This window comes from Carcharhinus amblyrhynchos, chromosome 20 (genome assembly GCF_965287045.1).
Source record: "Carcharhinus amblyrhynchos chromosome 20, sCarAmb.v2.hapA, whole genome shotgun sequence".
Lineage (NCBI taxonomy): Eukaryota > Metazoa > Chordata > Chondrichthyes > Carcharhiniformes > Carcharhinidae > Carcharhinus > Carcharhinus amblyrhynchos.
In genome coordinates, this window is record NC_137343.1 from 38,529,837 (window position 1) to 38,548,019 (window position 18,183).

Genomic DNA, 18,183 nt, shown 5'->3' on the forward strand with positions numbered 1-18,183 from the left:
CGGCTCTCCTCTATCCACCGCCCTAGACACATCCTCATAGAACTCCAGTAAATTTGTCAGACACGACTTCCCTTTAATGAAACCGTGCTGCGTCTGCTCTATCAAGCAATTCCCTTCAAGATGCCTCGCAATTTCCTCCTTAATGACGGATTCTAACATTTTACCTACCACAGACGTTAAACTAACCGGCCTATAATTCCCTGCCTTTTGCCTGGCACCCTTCTTAAACAACGGCGTAACATTAGCCGTTTTCCAATCTTCCGGCACTTCCCCGGAATCCAGCGATGTCTGGAAAATAACCACCAATGCATCCACTATCACCTCCGCCATTTCTTTCAGAACCCTCGGATGCATTCCATCCGGTCCTGGGGACTTGTCCACAATCAGCCCCTCCAGTCTGTCGAGCACCGCCTCTCTAGTAACAGTAATGTCATTAAGACCCTCCAGTCCTATCTTTCAGCGTCTGGAGGTGTCTGTTGTGATTCTCCTCATCTGAGCAGATCCTGTGTATACGGAGGGCTTGTCCATAGGAGATGGCTTCTTTAACTTGTTTAGGGTGGAAGCTGGAAAAGTGGAGCATGGTGAGGTTATCTGTGGGCTTGTGGTACAGTGAGGTGGTGAGGTGACCATCCTTGATGGAGATGTGTGTGTTCAAGATTGCAACCAATTCTGGAGAATAGTCCATGGTGAGTCTGATGGTGGGATGGAACTTGTTGATGTCATATAGTTATTTCAGTGATTGTTCACCATGAGTCCAAAGGAAGAAAATGTCATTGATGAATCTAGTGTATAGCAATGGTTGAATGTCCTGTGCAGTGAAGAAGTCTTGTTTGAGCCTGTGCATGAAAATGTTGGCATATTGAGGTGCAAATTTGGTCCCCATGGCTGTTCTGTGTGTCTCAATGAAGAACTGGTTGTTGAAGATGAAGACACTGTGGTCCAGGATGAAGCAGATGAGTCGTAAAATATCATCTGGAAACTGGCAGTTGTCGGCGTTAAGTACTGAGGCAGTTGCAACGATGCCATCGTCGTGGGGGATGCTGGTGTAGAGCGCCAAGACATCCATTGTGACGAGGAGTGGCCCTGGTTTCAACTGCTCCGTGTGTGCTGAGTTTCTGTAGGAAGTCCGTAGTGTCGTGACAAAAACTGGGGGTTCTTTGTACAATGGGTTTCAGGATGCCCTCCACGTAGCCAGAGAGGTTCGCGCACAGGGTCCCATTGCCCAGTACGATGGGATGGCCGAGTGTGTTTGCCTTGTGTATCTTCAGGAGGCAGTAGAGATCTCCAATGCGGGGAGTACATAGGATGAGAGCACAGAAGGTGCTCCAAAGGTCCGGATCAAAGGCCTTGATCAGAGTGTTGAGTTGACAGGTGTGCTCTTTGGTTGGATCTAGTTTTTTACACAGAGGGTGTGGATGCCTGGAACTCATTGCTGGGGAGATAGTGGAAGCAGATACGATAGTGAGTTTTTAAGGGGCATCTGGACAAATACATGAATAGGATGAGAATAGAGAGATACAATCCCTGGAATGGTCGGGGGTTTTAGTTCAGTCGGGCAGCATGATCGGTGCAGGCTTCAAGGGCCGAAGAGCCTGTTCCTAAGCTGTAATTTTCTTTGTTCTACTGTACAGCACCATCTAACCCCACTCAACCCAAACCTCCCCCATTTGACCAAAGGCTGCAAATGGAGACTACACCATACCCTTGGGAGGGGAACCTAAGTCAAACACATTTGTAGTTGGCTTAATTAATTTTTAAAAAAAAAATGATGTTATGATTTCCTACGTCTTAAATTCAATGGAGTCTCTTTAAGAATTAAGATAAACAGTATAAATGTATCATTTTTAATGGACTGAAGTACAAACTGAGAAAATTTCCCCCATTTTGTTGGAATGGACGGCACCGAGCTGTGATCGTAACCCATGGTAACTAAACAAGAAGCTTGAAGTGTTGGGACAGAAATAGTTCCTGAATTAATTCACACAGAGTTACAGCAGGTTTGTTTTTTTAAAGAGTTATGTTTGGAAATTGTAAACAAAGTAAATCTTTTTTGAACTTTGAATAACTTTAAAGAAACCTTTAATAACATTTTAGAAACTTTGAATAACTTTTTTGAACTTTGAATAACTTTTTTGAACTTTGAATAACTTTAAAGGAACTTTTAATAAATTTAAAGAAACTTTTAATAACTGTTTTGAACTTTGAAAAACTTCTTTGAATAACTTTTTTGAACTTTGAATAACTTTAAAGAAACTTTTAATAACTTTTTTGAACTTTTAAAAACTTTTTAAATGTTTTTTACACTCAGCCATGCCCACAAGCAGCAAAGCCCTGGAGCCGCGGAGTTTTGTGGTGATAAAGCCTCTGCCCCTCCCTCCGTCCAAAGGACTGAAGGTGAAGGCCCGGAGTCTGACCGTCTACAGCCCCTCCGAACCCAGCCGACAGCAGGTCTTCCGTGAGAATTACTGCCGGAGGCAGCATCAACTGAGCCAGCAGGGTTACCGTTCAGTCTGCTGGAAACCCTACCAGGCAATCGGACAACCCCTTCACCTGGAGCCGAGGCAGCTCATCCTGCATTCACTCGGGCAGCTTGATCAGGTCAGGACTGGAGGACTCATATCCACTGAATACAGTCAACATATACACACACAGATACGTGTACTTATGCAGCCAAGCTCTGCCCAAACCCTCTCAAAATCAGCTAAAGTAACTGTTGGCATTTGGGCACAGGAATCTCTTAATATCAAAGCCATTCATTATAACGTAAAAGCAAATTACTGCTGATACTGGAATCTGAAACAAAAACAGAAAATGCTGGGGTTGACACGGTGGTTCGCACTGCTGCATCACAGCACCAGGGACTAGGGTTCAATTCCCAGCTTGGGTCACTGTCTGTGTCAAGTTTGCACATCCTTCCCATGTCTGCATGGGTTTCCTCCGGATGCTCTAGTTTCCTCCCACAGTCCAAAAGATGCCCTGGTTGGGTGCATTGGCCATGCTAAATTCTACCTCAGTGCACCCGAACAGGCGCCAGAATAATGACAACTAGGGGATTTTCACAGTAACTTCATTGCAGTGTTAATGTAAGCCTACTTGTGACACTAGTAAATAAACTTAAATTTAAACCTTAAAATCTCAGCAGATTTGACAGCATCTGTGGAGAGATAATAGATCCAGTGTTTTGAGTCAGAATGAAGACAAGGAAAATTGGGCAAGATTTATACTGGTGGTGGTGGGGGGAGGTCATAATTGATAGGAATGACAAAGATAAAGAGACAGTTGCACAGTGGTTAGCATTGCTGCCTCACAGCGCCAGGGACCTGGGTTCAATTCTGGTCTTGGGTGACTGTGTATTCCGAGTCTGCAAGTTCTCCCTGTGTCTGCATGGGTTTCCTCCGGATGCTCCAGTTTTCTCTCATGCTCCAAAGATGTGCGGAATAGGTGGATTGGCCATGCTAAATTGCCCCTTGGTGTCCAATGATGTCTAGGTTAGGTGGGTGGTGGATGTGTGGGGTTACAGGGATCGGACTGGGGAGAGAGCCTGGGTTGGACTCTGTCTGAGAGTCAGTGCAGACTCTGAATGGCCTCTTCTACACTGTAGGGATTCTATAAAAAAGAATTCTGTAAATGGTGATATTAAAGACTGAGAATTGTGCTAAGAGCTTTTACTATTCATTCTAATGACATGTTCAAGATGATCACACTATCTGACACAACAGATATTAACAATCAAAACCCTTCACGATACTGAGCGGATCTTTTAAATCTCCCATAACTTTCTTTGCTGGAAGGAGCACAGTCCCAGCTTCTCAATATTCTTTTTCCATGTGCAGCCATTACTGTCAGCGTGGGATGGTAAAGGGAGAACAGCACATCTTTGAATAGTTGGTCAAAGAGTCAGTCATGGAGAGGTAGCTGTTATTCAAATTGCAGTTGGGCTGATCAGCTTTGCAGTTAACACATTACTATAGAAAATTAAGTCTTGCTGTATATTTCTTATTTCTCCTCACATTGTTCTGTCTTTAACTAAGTCTGTAATTTCCATGTTGAATAGTACACTTGAAGAGTGGTTTTGCATGTGGTTGGTGAAAGGGGGAATGAAGGTAACCGGGTATATGGCATTAGCATTGCCCCTTGTGTGAATGCTGAATGGCGGTTTAGACTGGCTGGACTGAAAAGTCTGTTTCCGTGCGGTAATTTCTAGCAAAATGGATCTCTCTGCAATTAAACATCATTGTGCACCTGGGTCAGTGTTTTATTGCCAGGGTCAGTGTTTTGAGTTAGTGGCGTTTCGAGTTCAGGCTCTTAACATCCTTGCATTTGTAAAAGGGAGCTATGGTTTCTGAGGAGTCCCAAAGGATTGTAGCTCTTCTGAGAGACATTGATGCAGTACTGGTTAGGTGGATTGGCCAGGTTAAATTCTCCCCCAGTGTACCTGAACAGACACCGCCATGTGATGACTAGGAGATTATGTGACTTTTAAGGGGCTTCTTGACAAATATATGAATAGGGTGGGAATAGTGCGAAATGGTCCCCCAGAAGTGTAGGGGATTTTAGTTCAGTTGGGCACCATGATCGGTACAGGCTTGGAGGCCTGAAGGGCCTGTTCCTGTGCTGTAATTTTCTTTGTTCTAAAGCTGTGTTGTAAGTCATGCTTGGTTTGTGTCATGTTTACCACTGCAGTAAACATCATTGGCTTATACAGCACAGGAGGAAACCATTCAGCACATTATACCTGTGCCAGCTCTTTGAAAGAGCCACCCAATTAGTTGCCCCTCCCCAACTCTTTGCCCATAGTCTCACAAAGTTTCCTTTTGAAGCATTAATCCAATTCCCTTTTGAGCATTCTTACTGAATTGCTTCTACCATCCTTTAAACCCGTGTATTCCAGATCATAAGAACTACCTTAATTTTAAATCAAAATCCACCTCCTCCTCACACCCCATTCCCCCTCAAAGTTCTTTTGCCACCATGTTCTCTGCTTACTGACCCATTGCTGATGGAAACAATTCTCCTTTGTGTATTCTGTTGTTTCCTCTGTCAAAACCCTTCATGATGCTGAACACCTCCATTCAATCTCCCTTAACCTGGAATGAATACAATCCCAACTCTTCAATATTCTCTTTCCATGTTAGACAGCGCTGCAGCCTTTAACCATTCCCATTAGCATGCAACAGTAAAGGGGAGGACAGTCCATAGAGTTACTGAGTCATAGAGGAAAGCATGGAAACAGGCCCTCCGGCCCAACTTGTCCATGCTGCCCCCTTTTTTAACCCCTAAGCTCGTCCCGATTGCCCACATTGGCCCATATCTCTCTATTCCCATCTTACCCATGTAACTGTCTAAATGCTTTTTAAAAGACACAGTTGTACCCGTCTCTGCTACTAGCTCTGGCAGCTTGTTCCAGGCACTCACCACTCTCTCTGAAAAAATTGCCCCTCTGGACCCTTTTGTATCTCTCTCCTCTCCTCTTAAACCTACGTCCTCTAGTTTTAGACTTCCCTACCTTTGGGAAAAGATATTGACTATCTAGCTGATCTCTGCCCCCCATTTTCACATCTTTGAATAGTTGGTCATAGAGTTCTTCCAACAGCCTTGAGAGAATTCAATTCATTATTTTCTTTCTCCAGACCGTGAGTGATGAGCCAAAAAACACAGCGGAGGAAAATCCAGAAGAAGCAAAAAGCTTCACCTCTCCAGTGATGTCAAAGGAGAACAAGGTAATCTTAATGGAAAATTGTGATTTTTTTTTTAAAACGGCGTTGGATCTGGCTGGTCACAAGAGATTGTTGGCTTCAAGATTTGGGAGCAGTTGAACTGAGTAACAAGCGTTGGTGTTCAGTTACTTTGCTTTTCCCCCCTTCCGTGAAAGTGCAGAACACTGGCAGGGCGTGATCCTGTGACACTTCTGGTCCCTCATCCAGTGATGCCTTTTCTTACGTTTTGCTCTGCTGCCTCATCTGTGACAGAGCAAGCGTTACAATGCGCTGCTAGAAAGGGAAAGAAACCTACAGGACTTTGCAGGATCAAGCTATTTAAATAAATCAGGTAGTGACTATGGCAGTATTGGTGCATCTTTAAATGCCTGCTGGGGTGGAAGGGAGAGAGAAACATCGGATAGCAGAACTAGAGGGCACAGCCTCAAAATAAGAGGGGGGTTGCAGTTTAGATCAGAGTTGAGGAGGAACTTCTTCACTCAAAGGGTGGTGAGTCTCTGGAATTCTCTGCCCATTGAAGTGGTGGGGGCTACCTCGCTGAATATATTTAAGTCACGGGTAGATAGATTTCTGATAGACAAGGGAATTAAGGGTTATGGGAAGAAAGCGGGAAAGTGGAAATGATCCACTTCAGATCAGCCATGATCTTATTGAATGGCGGGGCAGGCTCGAAGGGCTAGATGGCCTACTCCTGCTCCTATTTCTTATGTTCTTACATTCTTAAACATGGAGCTCTAGAAACTCCTATGGAGGCAAAGCTGGCAGCATTGGCTTTACTGTGTTTGCGCCAGTCCAACGCCGGCATACCCACATCAGCATTGGCTTCATCAGTCATTCATTTAAATGGTGCAGGCTGTATTTTTCTCAAGTAATCCAGGCCAGTACAATGGAGAGGCAGTGGCATACTGGTATTGTCACTGGACTAATAATCCAGAGACTGTTTTGATTTGATTTATTATTGTCGCATGTATTAGCTTACAGTGAAAAGTATTGTTTCTAGCATGCTATACAGACAAAGCTGACTGGACATAGAGAAGGAAACGGGAGAGTGCAGAATGTAGTTTTTGTCATAGCTAGGGTGTAGAGAAAGATCAACTTAATGCAAGGTAGGTCCATTCAAAAGTCTGATAGCAACAGGGAAGAAGCTGTGCTTGAATCGGCTGGTACGTGTTCTCAGACTTCTTTATCTTTTTCCTGTTGGAGGAAGGTGGACGAAAGTATGTTCAGGGTGCGTGGAGTCCTTAATTATGCTGGCTGCTTTTCCGAGGCAGCAGGCAGTGTAGACAGTGCCAATGGATGGGAGGCTGGTTTGAGTGATGGACTGGGCTTTATTTACGACCCTTTGGAGTTTTTTGAGGTGTTGGACAGAGCAGGAGCCATGCCAAGCTGTATTGAGTGGCATGGTGGTGCAGTGGTTAGTACTGCTGCCTCACAGCGCCAGGGTCCTGGGTTCAATTCCAGCCTCGGGTGACTGTCTGTGTAAAGTTTGCACATTCTCCCCGTGTCTGCATAGGTTTCTTCCATGTGCTGTGCTTTCCTCCCATAGGCCAAAGATGTGTGGGTTAGATTGTTGACCGTGCTAAATTGCCCCGTAGTGTCAGGGCAGATTAGCAAGTGAAATGTGCAGGGATATAGTGATAGGGCCTGAGGGGGGGGAAAGAGAGAGGGAGAGAGTGAGAGAGAGAGAGAGATTGTTGTTAGTATAGTGGGCCAAATGGCCCCCTTCTGTTCTGTAGGGATTCTATAACTCAGGGCAATGGTCTAGGGACCCTGGGTTCCAATCCTGCCATGGCCGATGATGAAATGTGAATTTAATAAAAATTTGGAATTAAGAACCTGAAAACTCATCTATTTCACTAAGGTCCTTTAGGGAGAGAAATCTGCAGTCCTTGCCTGGTTTGGCCTACATGTGACTCCAGATCCACAGCGATGGATATGGTTGACTCTCAAATGCCCTCTGAAATGGACGGCAGTTGGGGACGGGCAATAAATGCTAGCCTAGCCAATGACATTCACTGAAAAATAAACAAAATAAACAAAATAACCCATGTGAACTCTTGTCACCTCACTGCAATAGACTCTGGTCTCTTATTGGCAACCAGTGATCAGGGCTCAGAAGTGGGACTCTGAGGACATCAAGGATATGTTGCCATCGTGTAGACCGCACATCTTTTCTCAAAGCTGGGTCTTTAGAGTTGCCATTGTGACACCATCCTCTTATTGAGACTAGTTCCTGCTCCACTTTAAGCCTCCACCAGCAGTAGGTACTGGATAATGACCAGGCGCAAGGTTTGATGTCCATTCCTACTCTCTGTGTCCAGGACTGGTGAGTCTGATTGCAGCAGTCGTTGCATACACGCTTATCCTTGTACAGGATCACTGTTGCTGGGAAATAAAAAGCGCCCCGGTTATGGATATCCATTTCTAATAAAATACAACAGAGACCCCACAGCCAGGGACAGGCCCGCCAAAAACATTCTGTCTAGCTAGAATCAGCAAACAGAGAACATACAGACACTAAAAATAACTGCAGCATCAAAGACCGGGGACCGATATTCATAACCCATAGATAGGGAAGACATGCACATCAGCAACACCCCACTGTTTCCATGAGCACTGCCCATGGGATCCGCCAGTGAGTAAATGACTTATTGTCTACTGAATTATGAATGCTCACTGGATGAGAACATGGAGGTCTAACTTCAAACACTCTAGACTGAATATTAATATATCTTGGAGGACAACATCTTTAACGGAGCAGTTTTGGTAGGTTAGGAAGGTGTGAATCTATACTATTGTACCTGACCGAGCCATTTCCAAATAGACATGAAGATGTGAACTAGCATCATTGTATGAGGGCAGACCATCTCCTGACAGATTGAAACTTGCAAATATATATTGCTGTATTAAACAAAACAGTTGCAAGAGGTGTAAATTGTCCCACATAAACATATAAATAATTAGAAGTTTCTGGCACTTGAGAGCATCTTGGGAGAGTAAGACCTGTGTTGCCTTCTCGCTGGCGTATAAAGCTCCCTTGATTGCTGAACCTTAGTTCTTGCCGTGAAGTGAATTGTTGTGTCTTTCATTCCTGCCAACAGTCACAATCTTCGGATCACGTGTATCCAGGAGCACTGGCCCCTCCCTCCAGCAGAGACCAAGAAGTCTGGTGTTGTGAGACTTCTTACTGTGCCTACTTTGACATGCAGGCTGTTTATGTTGTCTAGAGTGTCTTCGGTAACAGTGTTCACCCTAGAAGACAACTCAAGGGTTTTTTTATTCATTCGTGGGATGTGGGTGTTGCTGGCTGGGCTTGCATTTATTGCCCATCCCTAGTTGCCTTTGTTCAGTGGGCAGTTGAGAGTCAACCACTTTGCTGTGGCTCTGGAGTCACTTGTAGGCCAAATCAGGTAACGATGGCAGAGTTCCTTCCATAAAGGACATTAGTGAACCTGAACCTGGGTTTTTCTGGCAATCGACAATGGTCATCAGATTCTTAATTACAGATTTTTTTTGTTGAATTTAAATTCCCCCACCTACTGTGGCGAGATTTGAACCTGGGTCCCCAGATCATTAGCTGAGTTTCTGAATTAAGAGTCTAGCAATAATACCACTAAGTAGTGGGCAGCACGGTGGTAGAGTGATTAGCACCAGGGACCTGGGTTCAGTTCTGGTCTCGGGTCACTGTCTGTGTGGAGTTTGCATATTCTCCCCGTGTCTGCGTGGGTTTCCTCCAGATGCTCCGGTTTACTCCCACAGTCCAAAGATGTGCGGGTTAAGTGAATTGGCCGGGGTAAATTGCCCCTTAGTGTCAGGGGGACCAGCGAGATAGATATGGATTCTGTTGATATTAGTGTCCAGCTCCTCACTGAAGTGATCTTTCACCTCTAGGAAACAGTGTTGGAGCATAGATACTCATGAGGTTAACTGGCTGTGTTGGAGTTGAGAGGTGGATGGAGTGAACACATTCTGAACCATTTGTGGGGAATTCTATCATTGACAGCAGTGAGTTCCTCACAGTGACACCTACACCATCTCATGCATTCTCTCTCAAATCTTCCAATGCCAGATGCACGTTACATGTTTTTCTCTCAGTTCTCAGTTTTCTCCGGGTACTCCGGTTTCCTCCCACAATTTGAAAGACGTGCTGGTTAGGTGCATTGACCCGAACAGGTGCCGGAATGCGACGGCTCAGGGGATTTCACAATAACTTCATTGCAGTGCTAATGTAAGCCTTACTCGTGACTTGGACTTTGGCTATGTCATTATTCAAACTGTGATGTCAATATAGCTGTCTTGTGCTCATCATCAGCCAGTTACAAGCTATCTGGTAATCTCATGCAAGTGGCCCTGATGTTCTGGTTTGCCAATTAAAAAGTTGACATCTTTACTTTTGTTTGTTTGCCTGATACGATTGAATCCTTCTTAAGCAGACACTCTGAGCTCCAAGACCCATTGAAGCAGATGGACTGTGATGGGTCAGCATCTTACTTGTCAGGGGCTGCCCTGACTTCAGTTGGGTATTGGCTGACCAGTGGGATATGCTGGTCCCTCCTAGCATTGAAGGCTCAGGCACCCGTCTCTAGGCCAATTGATTTGGGCTCATCACTGTTGCCTGTTAACACTGCAGTGAAAATGGAAAGTCCTCTCCAAGTTTAAACCTGGGCAAAATTCACAGAGGCCCTGGGTTGCCCAAATCTCAGTTATCCCTCTCGATGTCTCCGGTTAAGTCCATAGGAAAGTGGAGCACTTATATTTGGCACTGGCTTTGTTACAAGAGTTCCTGGAAGGGTGACCTAATTTAGACATCAGTCTTCCTTTGGGCTCCACTGCACAGAGTTTTTGTGAGAGTGAATGCCCTTGACTTCAAGGCAGCATTTAATCAGGGGGTCTCAGTAAAGTTTGAGCAACTGAGGAAAGCACATTGCTTTGAATTATGTTTAGCTCAAACGAAAATTGTTGTGGTTGTTGGAGGCTAATCATCTTAGCCACAGAATATCGCTGCAGGAGTTCGTAGAATCCCTACGCTGCAGAAGGAGGCCATTCAGCCCATCGAGTCTGCACTGACTCTCTGAGTGAACATCTTACACAGGACCATCTTGCCCTATCCCTGTAACCCCATTTACTCTTACCCAACACATCTTGGGACACTAAGGGGCAATTTTGCATGGCCAATCCGCCTAGTCTGCACATCTTTAGACTGTTCCCCGGAGAAGTCTCCTAGGGCCAAACTCCTTCAGCTACTGATCAGATATCTTTCCTCCATCATAATATCACTGTGAGGAGGTTTTTCTGTTGAGTGCACAATATTCAACTCGATTTGCAATTCCTCAGGTACTGAAGCAGCCCGTCCATGCCTCAATACAGCAAGACCTGGTCAACATACAGGCTTGGGCTGCTGAGTGGCAAATAAATTTCGCACAAGCAAATATCAGGCAATGGATAACCTCCTTTGACCTTCAATAGCATTCCCATTACTGAAACCCCCCACTATCATCCTTGGACATCAGCATTGACCAGAAACTTAATTGAACCAACTATAAATACTGTAGCCACAAGAGTAGACACAGTAAGAAGTCTCACAACACCAGGTTAAAATCCAACCAATTTATGCTCTGTCTGAGACCAGAACTCTCCACTCACCTGACGAAGGGGCAAACCTTGTGGGTTTACTATCAAATAAATTGGTGGACTTTAACCTGGTGTCATGAGACTTCTTACTGTGTTTACATAAGAACATAAGAAATAGGAGCAGGAGTAGGCCACCCAGCCCTTCGAGCCTGCCTCGCCGGCATCTCCACATCATGGCTACAAGAGTAGGCCAGAGGCTGGGAATTCCAAAGCAAATAACACCCCCTCCTCAACCTCAGATCTGTCCACTTGTAAATTGGTACACACTGTTGCCACTGTGTATTGGCGGTGGTGGATGCAATCAAGTGAGCTGTTTTATCCTGGGTGGTGTTGAACTTCTTAAGTGGGTTATTCATCTGAGAAGGTGGTGACTGTGTGGGCCAGGTATATCCTTTATTGATAGAATGTAACATTGAATTTCACACATAAAATGGATGTCTGGTTATGTAAATGTACGACGGTTCAATATTCTGCTCACCACCATTTCCAACACAAAAGAAACATTAATGTTTCTGATAGATCCAGCTTCTGTATTATAAAGCCTTGCTCCAGCCCTGTGTGTGTAAGTGCAGGGAATTGGGAATATTAAGATACGATAAATGTGGTAAGTGGCTGTGTTCATTGTAAGTACCTTGCTTAGTGACAGTATTGTATTGGCAATCAAATAGCATTTCTTTCTTCTATGGGCTCGAGCCCAAGGGTTCCCTTCGTACTTCATGCTCTGACTGTGTGTTGCCTTGTACGGTTACAGTGGCGCGTTTGCTACAAGATAGTAATGCATAAAGGAATTGTTAATAGTGCCCTTGGTGACAAACGTGCAGATATGTCGCATATTGCTAATGTGTACAGATATAAGTTGCTGGGATAGTGAAGCAGTGGGAGGGTTGTTGTTTCTTTCTGTGAAGTGTGTCCTTGATTGAAATTCTGGTCAGGATTCTTAAGCTGCTTAATTTTTCAGCATGAGGTTGATTGCTAACTTTCGGTACATTTCTGTGTGAATGTAGATAAACCCTTAATACAATTACCTTTCCAAAGAATGTATTTCTTTTACAAACTGAGGACAAATTCTATTTCTGTTTCCCATTAGGCTTTCACTAATACTTTTGGAAGATAACGCTATCCTTTTGTTGCCCTGAGCTATTTGGTGTCATATTCTGGGAATTCCAACAATTTCAGATAATTTCTAAGAATGTAGACAATTCCTTCGTATGATTGTTTGACTGAAAATTTAATACTTCTTTTGTACACCCTAGCCTGAAGTTCTGTGTTACGTTCAGCCTTTGTAGAAAATTTAATTTGAAGGTTAAACCTAGTATAAACTTAGACTAAACAATTGTCAAGATCAGATTGAATATATACCTATTTAGTTCCACATCCAAAGATAATGGTTGAGCTTAAACTGTTTGAGCAGTGTCCACATCCATTGCTAATCCAGGTTCACCGTTAATCAAAGTCATAGGTATGTACAGCTCAGAAGTTGGTTCCTATTCCGGCTAGCTAAAAAAAAGCTCTTCAGTCAAATCCGCAACACGATAGCACAGTGGTTAGCACTGCTGCCTCACGGCGCCAGGGACCCAGTTCGATTCCAGCCTCGGGTCACTGTCTGTGTGGAGTTTGCACTTTGCCCCCTCGTCTGCATTGGTTTCCTCCCGCAGTGCAAAGATGTGTGGGTTAGGTTGATTGGCCGTTCTAAATTGCCCCTTAGTGTGGGGGCATTAGCAAGTTAATTGAGGGTCGCGGGAGTAGGGCCTGGGTGGTTTGGTACAGACTCGATGGACAGAATGGCCTCCTTCCGTACTGTAGGGATTCTATGATTCTAATCCCCTTGCTGACTCTTCTGTCTCCCTCTGATTATTTGTTGATCTATGCTGCACTCCCAGCAGTGCAATTGCCCTTTTCTTTCCTCAGTTCAACCCACGTGCCTATTTTGAGGCTCCTACCCTTATGTCATAGTCGTCGCAGCTGCAATTGCTTCTTTAGGTAATATTGAAACCCTCCTTTTTAGATGTCCATTTCTATCACCATTGAAAATCCTGTAATCTGGAATGTTGAACTGCCAATCTTGTCCTCCTTTAAGTTTCTGTAATAGATATGATAGTGATGGAAGGGATCATCAACAGTGCTATCAGGCACCATTTACTCTGCAATAACCTGCTCACTGGTGCTCAGTTTGGGTTCTGCCAAGCTCTCACAGTTCCCGACCTCATCGCAGCCTTGGTTCAAACATGGACAAAAGAGCTGAATGCCATAGCTGAGGGAGAGTGACTGTCCTTGACATCTAGGCAGCATTTAGACCAAGTATGGCATCAAGGAGCCCTAGTAAAACTGGAGTCAATGGGAATCAGGGGGAAACCCTCTGCTGGTTGGAGTCATATCTGGCACAGAGGAAGGTGCTTATGATGGTTTGAGATCAGTCGTCTCAGTTCCAGGATATCACTGCAGGAGTTCCTCCTCAGGGTAGTGTTCAAGACCCAACTATCTTCAGCTGCTTCATTAGTGACCTTCCTTCCATCGTAAGGTCAGAAGTGGGGATGTTCGCTGATGACTGCACAACGTTAGCACCATTCGCAGCTCTTCAGATACTGAAGCCATCCATATTCAAATGCAACAAGACCTGGACAATATCCCGGCTTGGGCTGACAATGGGCAAGTAACACTTGAACTACAGGTACAAAGCAATAACCATCTCCAACTGGAGAGGATTGAACCTGCACCACTTAATATTCAATGGCATTGCTATCACTGAATCCCCTGCTATCAACATTCTGGGGGCTCCATTACCGGAGTAACTCATCTCTTGACTCCCCAAAACCTGTCCACCATCTACAACACAAGTCAGGAGTGTGATGGAATATGCTCCACTTGCTTGGATGGATGCAGCTCCAATAACACTCGAGAAGCTTAACACCATCCAGGACAAAGCAACAGCTTGATTTGTACCACATCCATAAAAATTCATTTCCTCCACCACTGACAAACAGTGGCAACAGTGTGTATCATCTTCAAGAGGCACTGCAGGAACTCACCAAGACTCCTTAGACAGCATCTTCCAAACACACAGTCACTACCATCTGTGAGGACAAAGGCAGCTGGTTTCTGGAAGTTCCTCTCTGAATCATTCACCATCCTGACTTGGAAATATGTCGCTGTTCCTTCACTGCTGCTGGGTCAAAATCCTGGAACTCCCTCTCGAACAGCACTGTGAGTATAACTACACTTCGGAGACTGCAGCAGTTCAAGAGGGCAGCTCTCTCCCACCTTCTCAAGGGCAACTAAGGATGGGCAATAAATGCTGGCCTAGCCAGTGACACCCACATCCTGCAAATGAATTTAAAAAACCTTACTTCCAAATGTTTTAGCTGTGTCCTAAGCTCATCTAAAGCATGCACTAGGTTCTTTGCATTGGAGTACAAATGATTGAGCGCTGCCAAACTCCTTCATTGTGTAGTTTCTAGCTTTGTTTCCTCTGCCTTCAAAAGTAAGGTTAAGTTTATTTATTAGTCACAGGTAAAGCTTACATTAACACTGCAATGAAGTTACTGTGAAATCCCCCTAGTCGCCGCAGTCTGGCACCTGATCGGGTCAATGCATTTAACCAGCACATCTTTCGGACTATGGGAGGAAACCAGAGCACCCGGAGGAAACTCGCACAGACACAGGGAGAATGTGCAAATTCTACACAGCCAGTGACCCAAGCTGGGAATTGAATCCTGGGTCCCTGGTGTTGTGAGGCAGCAGTGCTAACCACTGTGCCACCCCTACCTACACTTGCTAACCAATTTTCTGCCTTCCATTTCCAGTTTTGCTTTTCTCCCTTCTGAATCTATGCTGAGGTTCTCATTCCCCTGTAAATCTCATTTAAACTGTTACTTGGAGTTTTGATTCTCTCCACTCAATTGCAGTTAACCATTCAAGCCAGTGTCCTCAATGGGCAAGCAGTGAGATATGGGAATAGCTTTCGTTGCTAATGATCTGAGCAGTTGGGCTGGTTAAATTTCAGTACTCCAACGCACACTTGGGTACTCGGATCTCGAGCATTGCCAGCTGGTGGCAAAGCACTGCAGAGATGGGAAAGTGGCATGTGCCCTCCCAAGGAGGTGTGCAATCCACATTAGACAAACAGCAACCTCCTTGTGTTGCCTTCTGTCAGCTGACTCAGGGACTCTTAAATGGTGTATGAAAGACATGCATCTGAAGGTTCTTGGTTCATTTGTCATGGCAGCTAAAGTAATCCTCTTGTATCAAGTAATTAATTTGTTATCAAATGTCCTGAAACTAACTAGCTGCTACAATACAGCCAATTATCTGATGAAGATAATAGGATCAGAAAGTGTTTGGAATACATTGTTCATATTGAGGCAATAAATTCAATACCAGTTCGCACCTTTTCTTCTGCAATTTGACAATATGTTACTTGAAGTTATATTGTGCTCTCTCTTCTGATGTCTCCAAACATTCATGAGTAACTCTTAAAAACCAGTGCCAACTGTTGTAATGTCAAAGGTGACAACACTTCTGTGCAAGTAATACTCAGTTAAATAAATAAGAACATAAGAACATAAGAAATAGGAGCAGGAGTAGGCCATCTAGCCCTTCGAGCCTGCCCCGCCATTCAATAAGATCATGGCTGATCTGTCGTGGCTCAGTTCCACTTTCCCGCCCTCTCCCCATAACCCTTAATAAGTTTTTAGTGGATGAGTTGGGGAGGAGTGTTAACAGTAGCACCAGGAGAAACCCTTGGTCTCTGAAGAATGGCATAGATCCGAAAAGTCTACCTGAATAGACAGCTAGTGCCTTGGTTTAATAACCCATCCCAGGGTTGGCTGTACTAACAATGCAGCACTCCCTCCTAACTGTACTGGTTGCCATCTAAGATTAGGACAGAAACTGGGGACCACACCAGGATGCTGTCTGGGATGAAATATTTAAGTTATGAAGAGAGGTTGGATGGGCTTGGGTTGTTTTCACTGGGGCAGAGAAGACTGAGGGGCGACCTGATTGAGGTGCTCAAGATTATGAGAGACATGAACAAAGTGGATAGGGAGCAGCTGTTCCCCTTAGTTAAACGGTCAGTCATGAGAGGGTATAGGTTCAAGCTGAGGGGCAGGGGATTCAGGAGGGATGTGAGAAAAAACCTATTTACCCAGGGAGTGGTGACAGTCTGGAGTGCATTGCTTTTGACAGTGGTAGAGACAGGTTGCCTCACACCCTTCAAAAAGTGGCACATCATATCATTCAGGATTATGGGCCAAGTGCTGGTAGATGGGATTAGGGAAGTCAGGAGTTTCTTGCGTGTCAGACTCGAAGGGCCCCTTCTGCACTGTATGATTCTATGATTTTCCTATGAGTTGTGCTGCGTTACCCCACCTCAGTTGAAATGAGGCTGGTGATACTGAACTTGCCCTGTTTGCCCTCAGTTCGGGTGCATTATTAATCTGAAGATTGTCCAGGATTGCTGGGTAACAAATGAAGATAGGGTGAGTTAAGAGGGAATAGCTGGAAATTGAAGAGTCAATGACAGATTCAAGCATAGATACTTCAGAAATTAGTTAAGTCTGTTCCACTGGCCCAGTTAAATCCTGTCTCCAAGGTGTACTTTCATGACTTGCATTGTGTTGATCTCTCTTCTCCCTTGATATAAAATGTGAGATTATATCACATGAGACAGACAATATTTTCACTGTCAAAGACTTGTCACTATAAATAATTCAGTTAAGGTATCTTGGACTAGTTCCCTTAGCCTTCAATTCTTGGTAGTTTGACAAAAAAACCGTTTGAATGATTTATCACAAATATAATTCAAATTTCAAGCAACTCACTCCTACTGCAAACATTACCAAATACATTACAGAGGAGAGAGACCCCTTGTGTGCACCTTCAACTTGAAAGGTTCATGCCTGAAATTGTCGTATCAAAATGACTTGTAGACAAGTATGATATTCTGAACTAACAGTATCCTCTGGACCACTGTGACGGAAATGGATTGTCGACTTTGTGTCTTTGTAGGTGTTTTGTCCAAAGCATCTCAACACGGATAAAGTTCGTAAAATTTGTCATTGTTAGACATTAGAGGCAAGCTTAGTGTAAAGGCCACAGTGATTTATAGGACTGTATTTTGATCCTGCAGATGTTCTCAGCAAAGTTGCTGCATCTAAAGTACAAGGAGAAAGACCTGAAGACCATACGTAAGGACCTGTCTCATACCAGGTAAGAGCACATGATGAGGTTAAAGTGCCAACTTGCTCAATTTCTCAGTGAGTAGTTAAGTTAGTCAATCCACACGGGATGATTCCAGGTTTTAGTTAGTTGATCTCGAGCCAGATCTGTGGTTTAATACTTTAAATCGTCACCGTGCCACCTGGGCTGGGTTAGTGACTAGCATACCTGTCAACCAAAACCCCTGGTTAAAAGTCCATGTATGTTAATGATGATTAGAACTTGGGCTACAACAAGGACTCAGTACGTTCAGGAAGGGAGGGAGTAATTCACAATTTAAATTGAAAGAGTTCAAAGGCTAAGTGGTCATCACTAAAATCATTCCCAATGACTTGTTTAAACCCTAATTTCTATTATACAAATTTAATACATACTTTTTCTACTTGAATCCTAATCTAACCTAGGGCGGTATAGTGGTTAGCACTGCTGCCTCACAGCGCCCAGATTCGATTCCGAATTTGGGTGAAGGTGACTGTGCGGAATTTGCACATTCTCCCTGTGTCTGCGTGGGCTTCCTCTGGGTGCTCCGGTTTCCTCCCACAGTCCAAAAATGTGTAGGTTAGGTAGATTAGCCATGGGGTTATGGCAATAGGGCAGAGGGGTGGGCTTAGGTGGAATG

At 44.4% G+C, this 18,183-nt stretch overlaps 1 protein-coding gene across 1 annotated transcript in view; it reads left to right on the forward strand.

Moving 5' to 3' along the window:
• Positions 1-1,958: 1,958 nt before the first annotated feature.
• Positions 1,959-18,183, forward strand: part of LOC145356101 (coiled-coil domain-containing protein 60-like) — a 90,755-nt gene continuing 74,530 nt past the window's right edge. The window contains exons 1-4 of the mRNA XM_080208704.1: positions 1,959-1,997; positions 2,309-2,598; positions 5,631-5,720; positions 17,476-17,555. Coding sequence (XP_080064830.1) covers positions 2,311-2,598; positions 5,631-5,720; positions 17,476-17,555 — 458 coding nt within the window. The 5' untranslated portion in view covers positions 1,959-1,997; positions 2,309-2,310. The remainder of the gene's footprint in view (positions 1,998-2,308; positions 2,599-5,630; positions 5,721-17,475; positions 17,556-18,183) is intronic.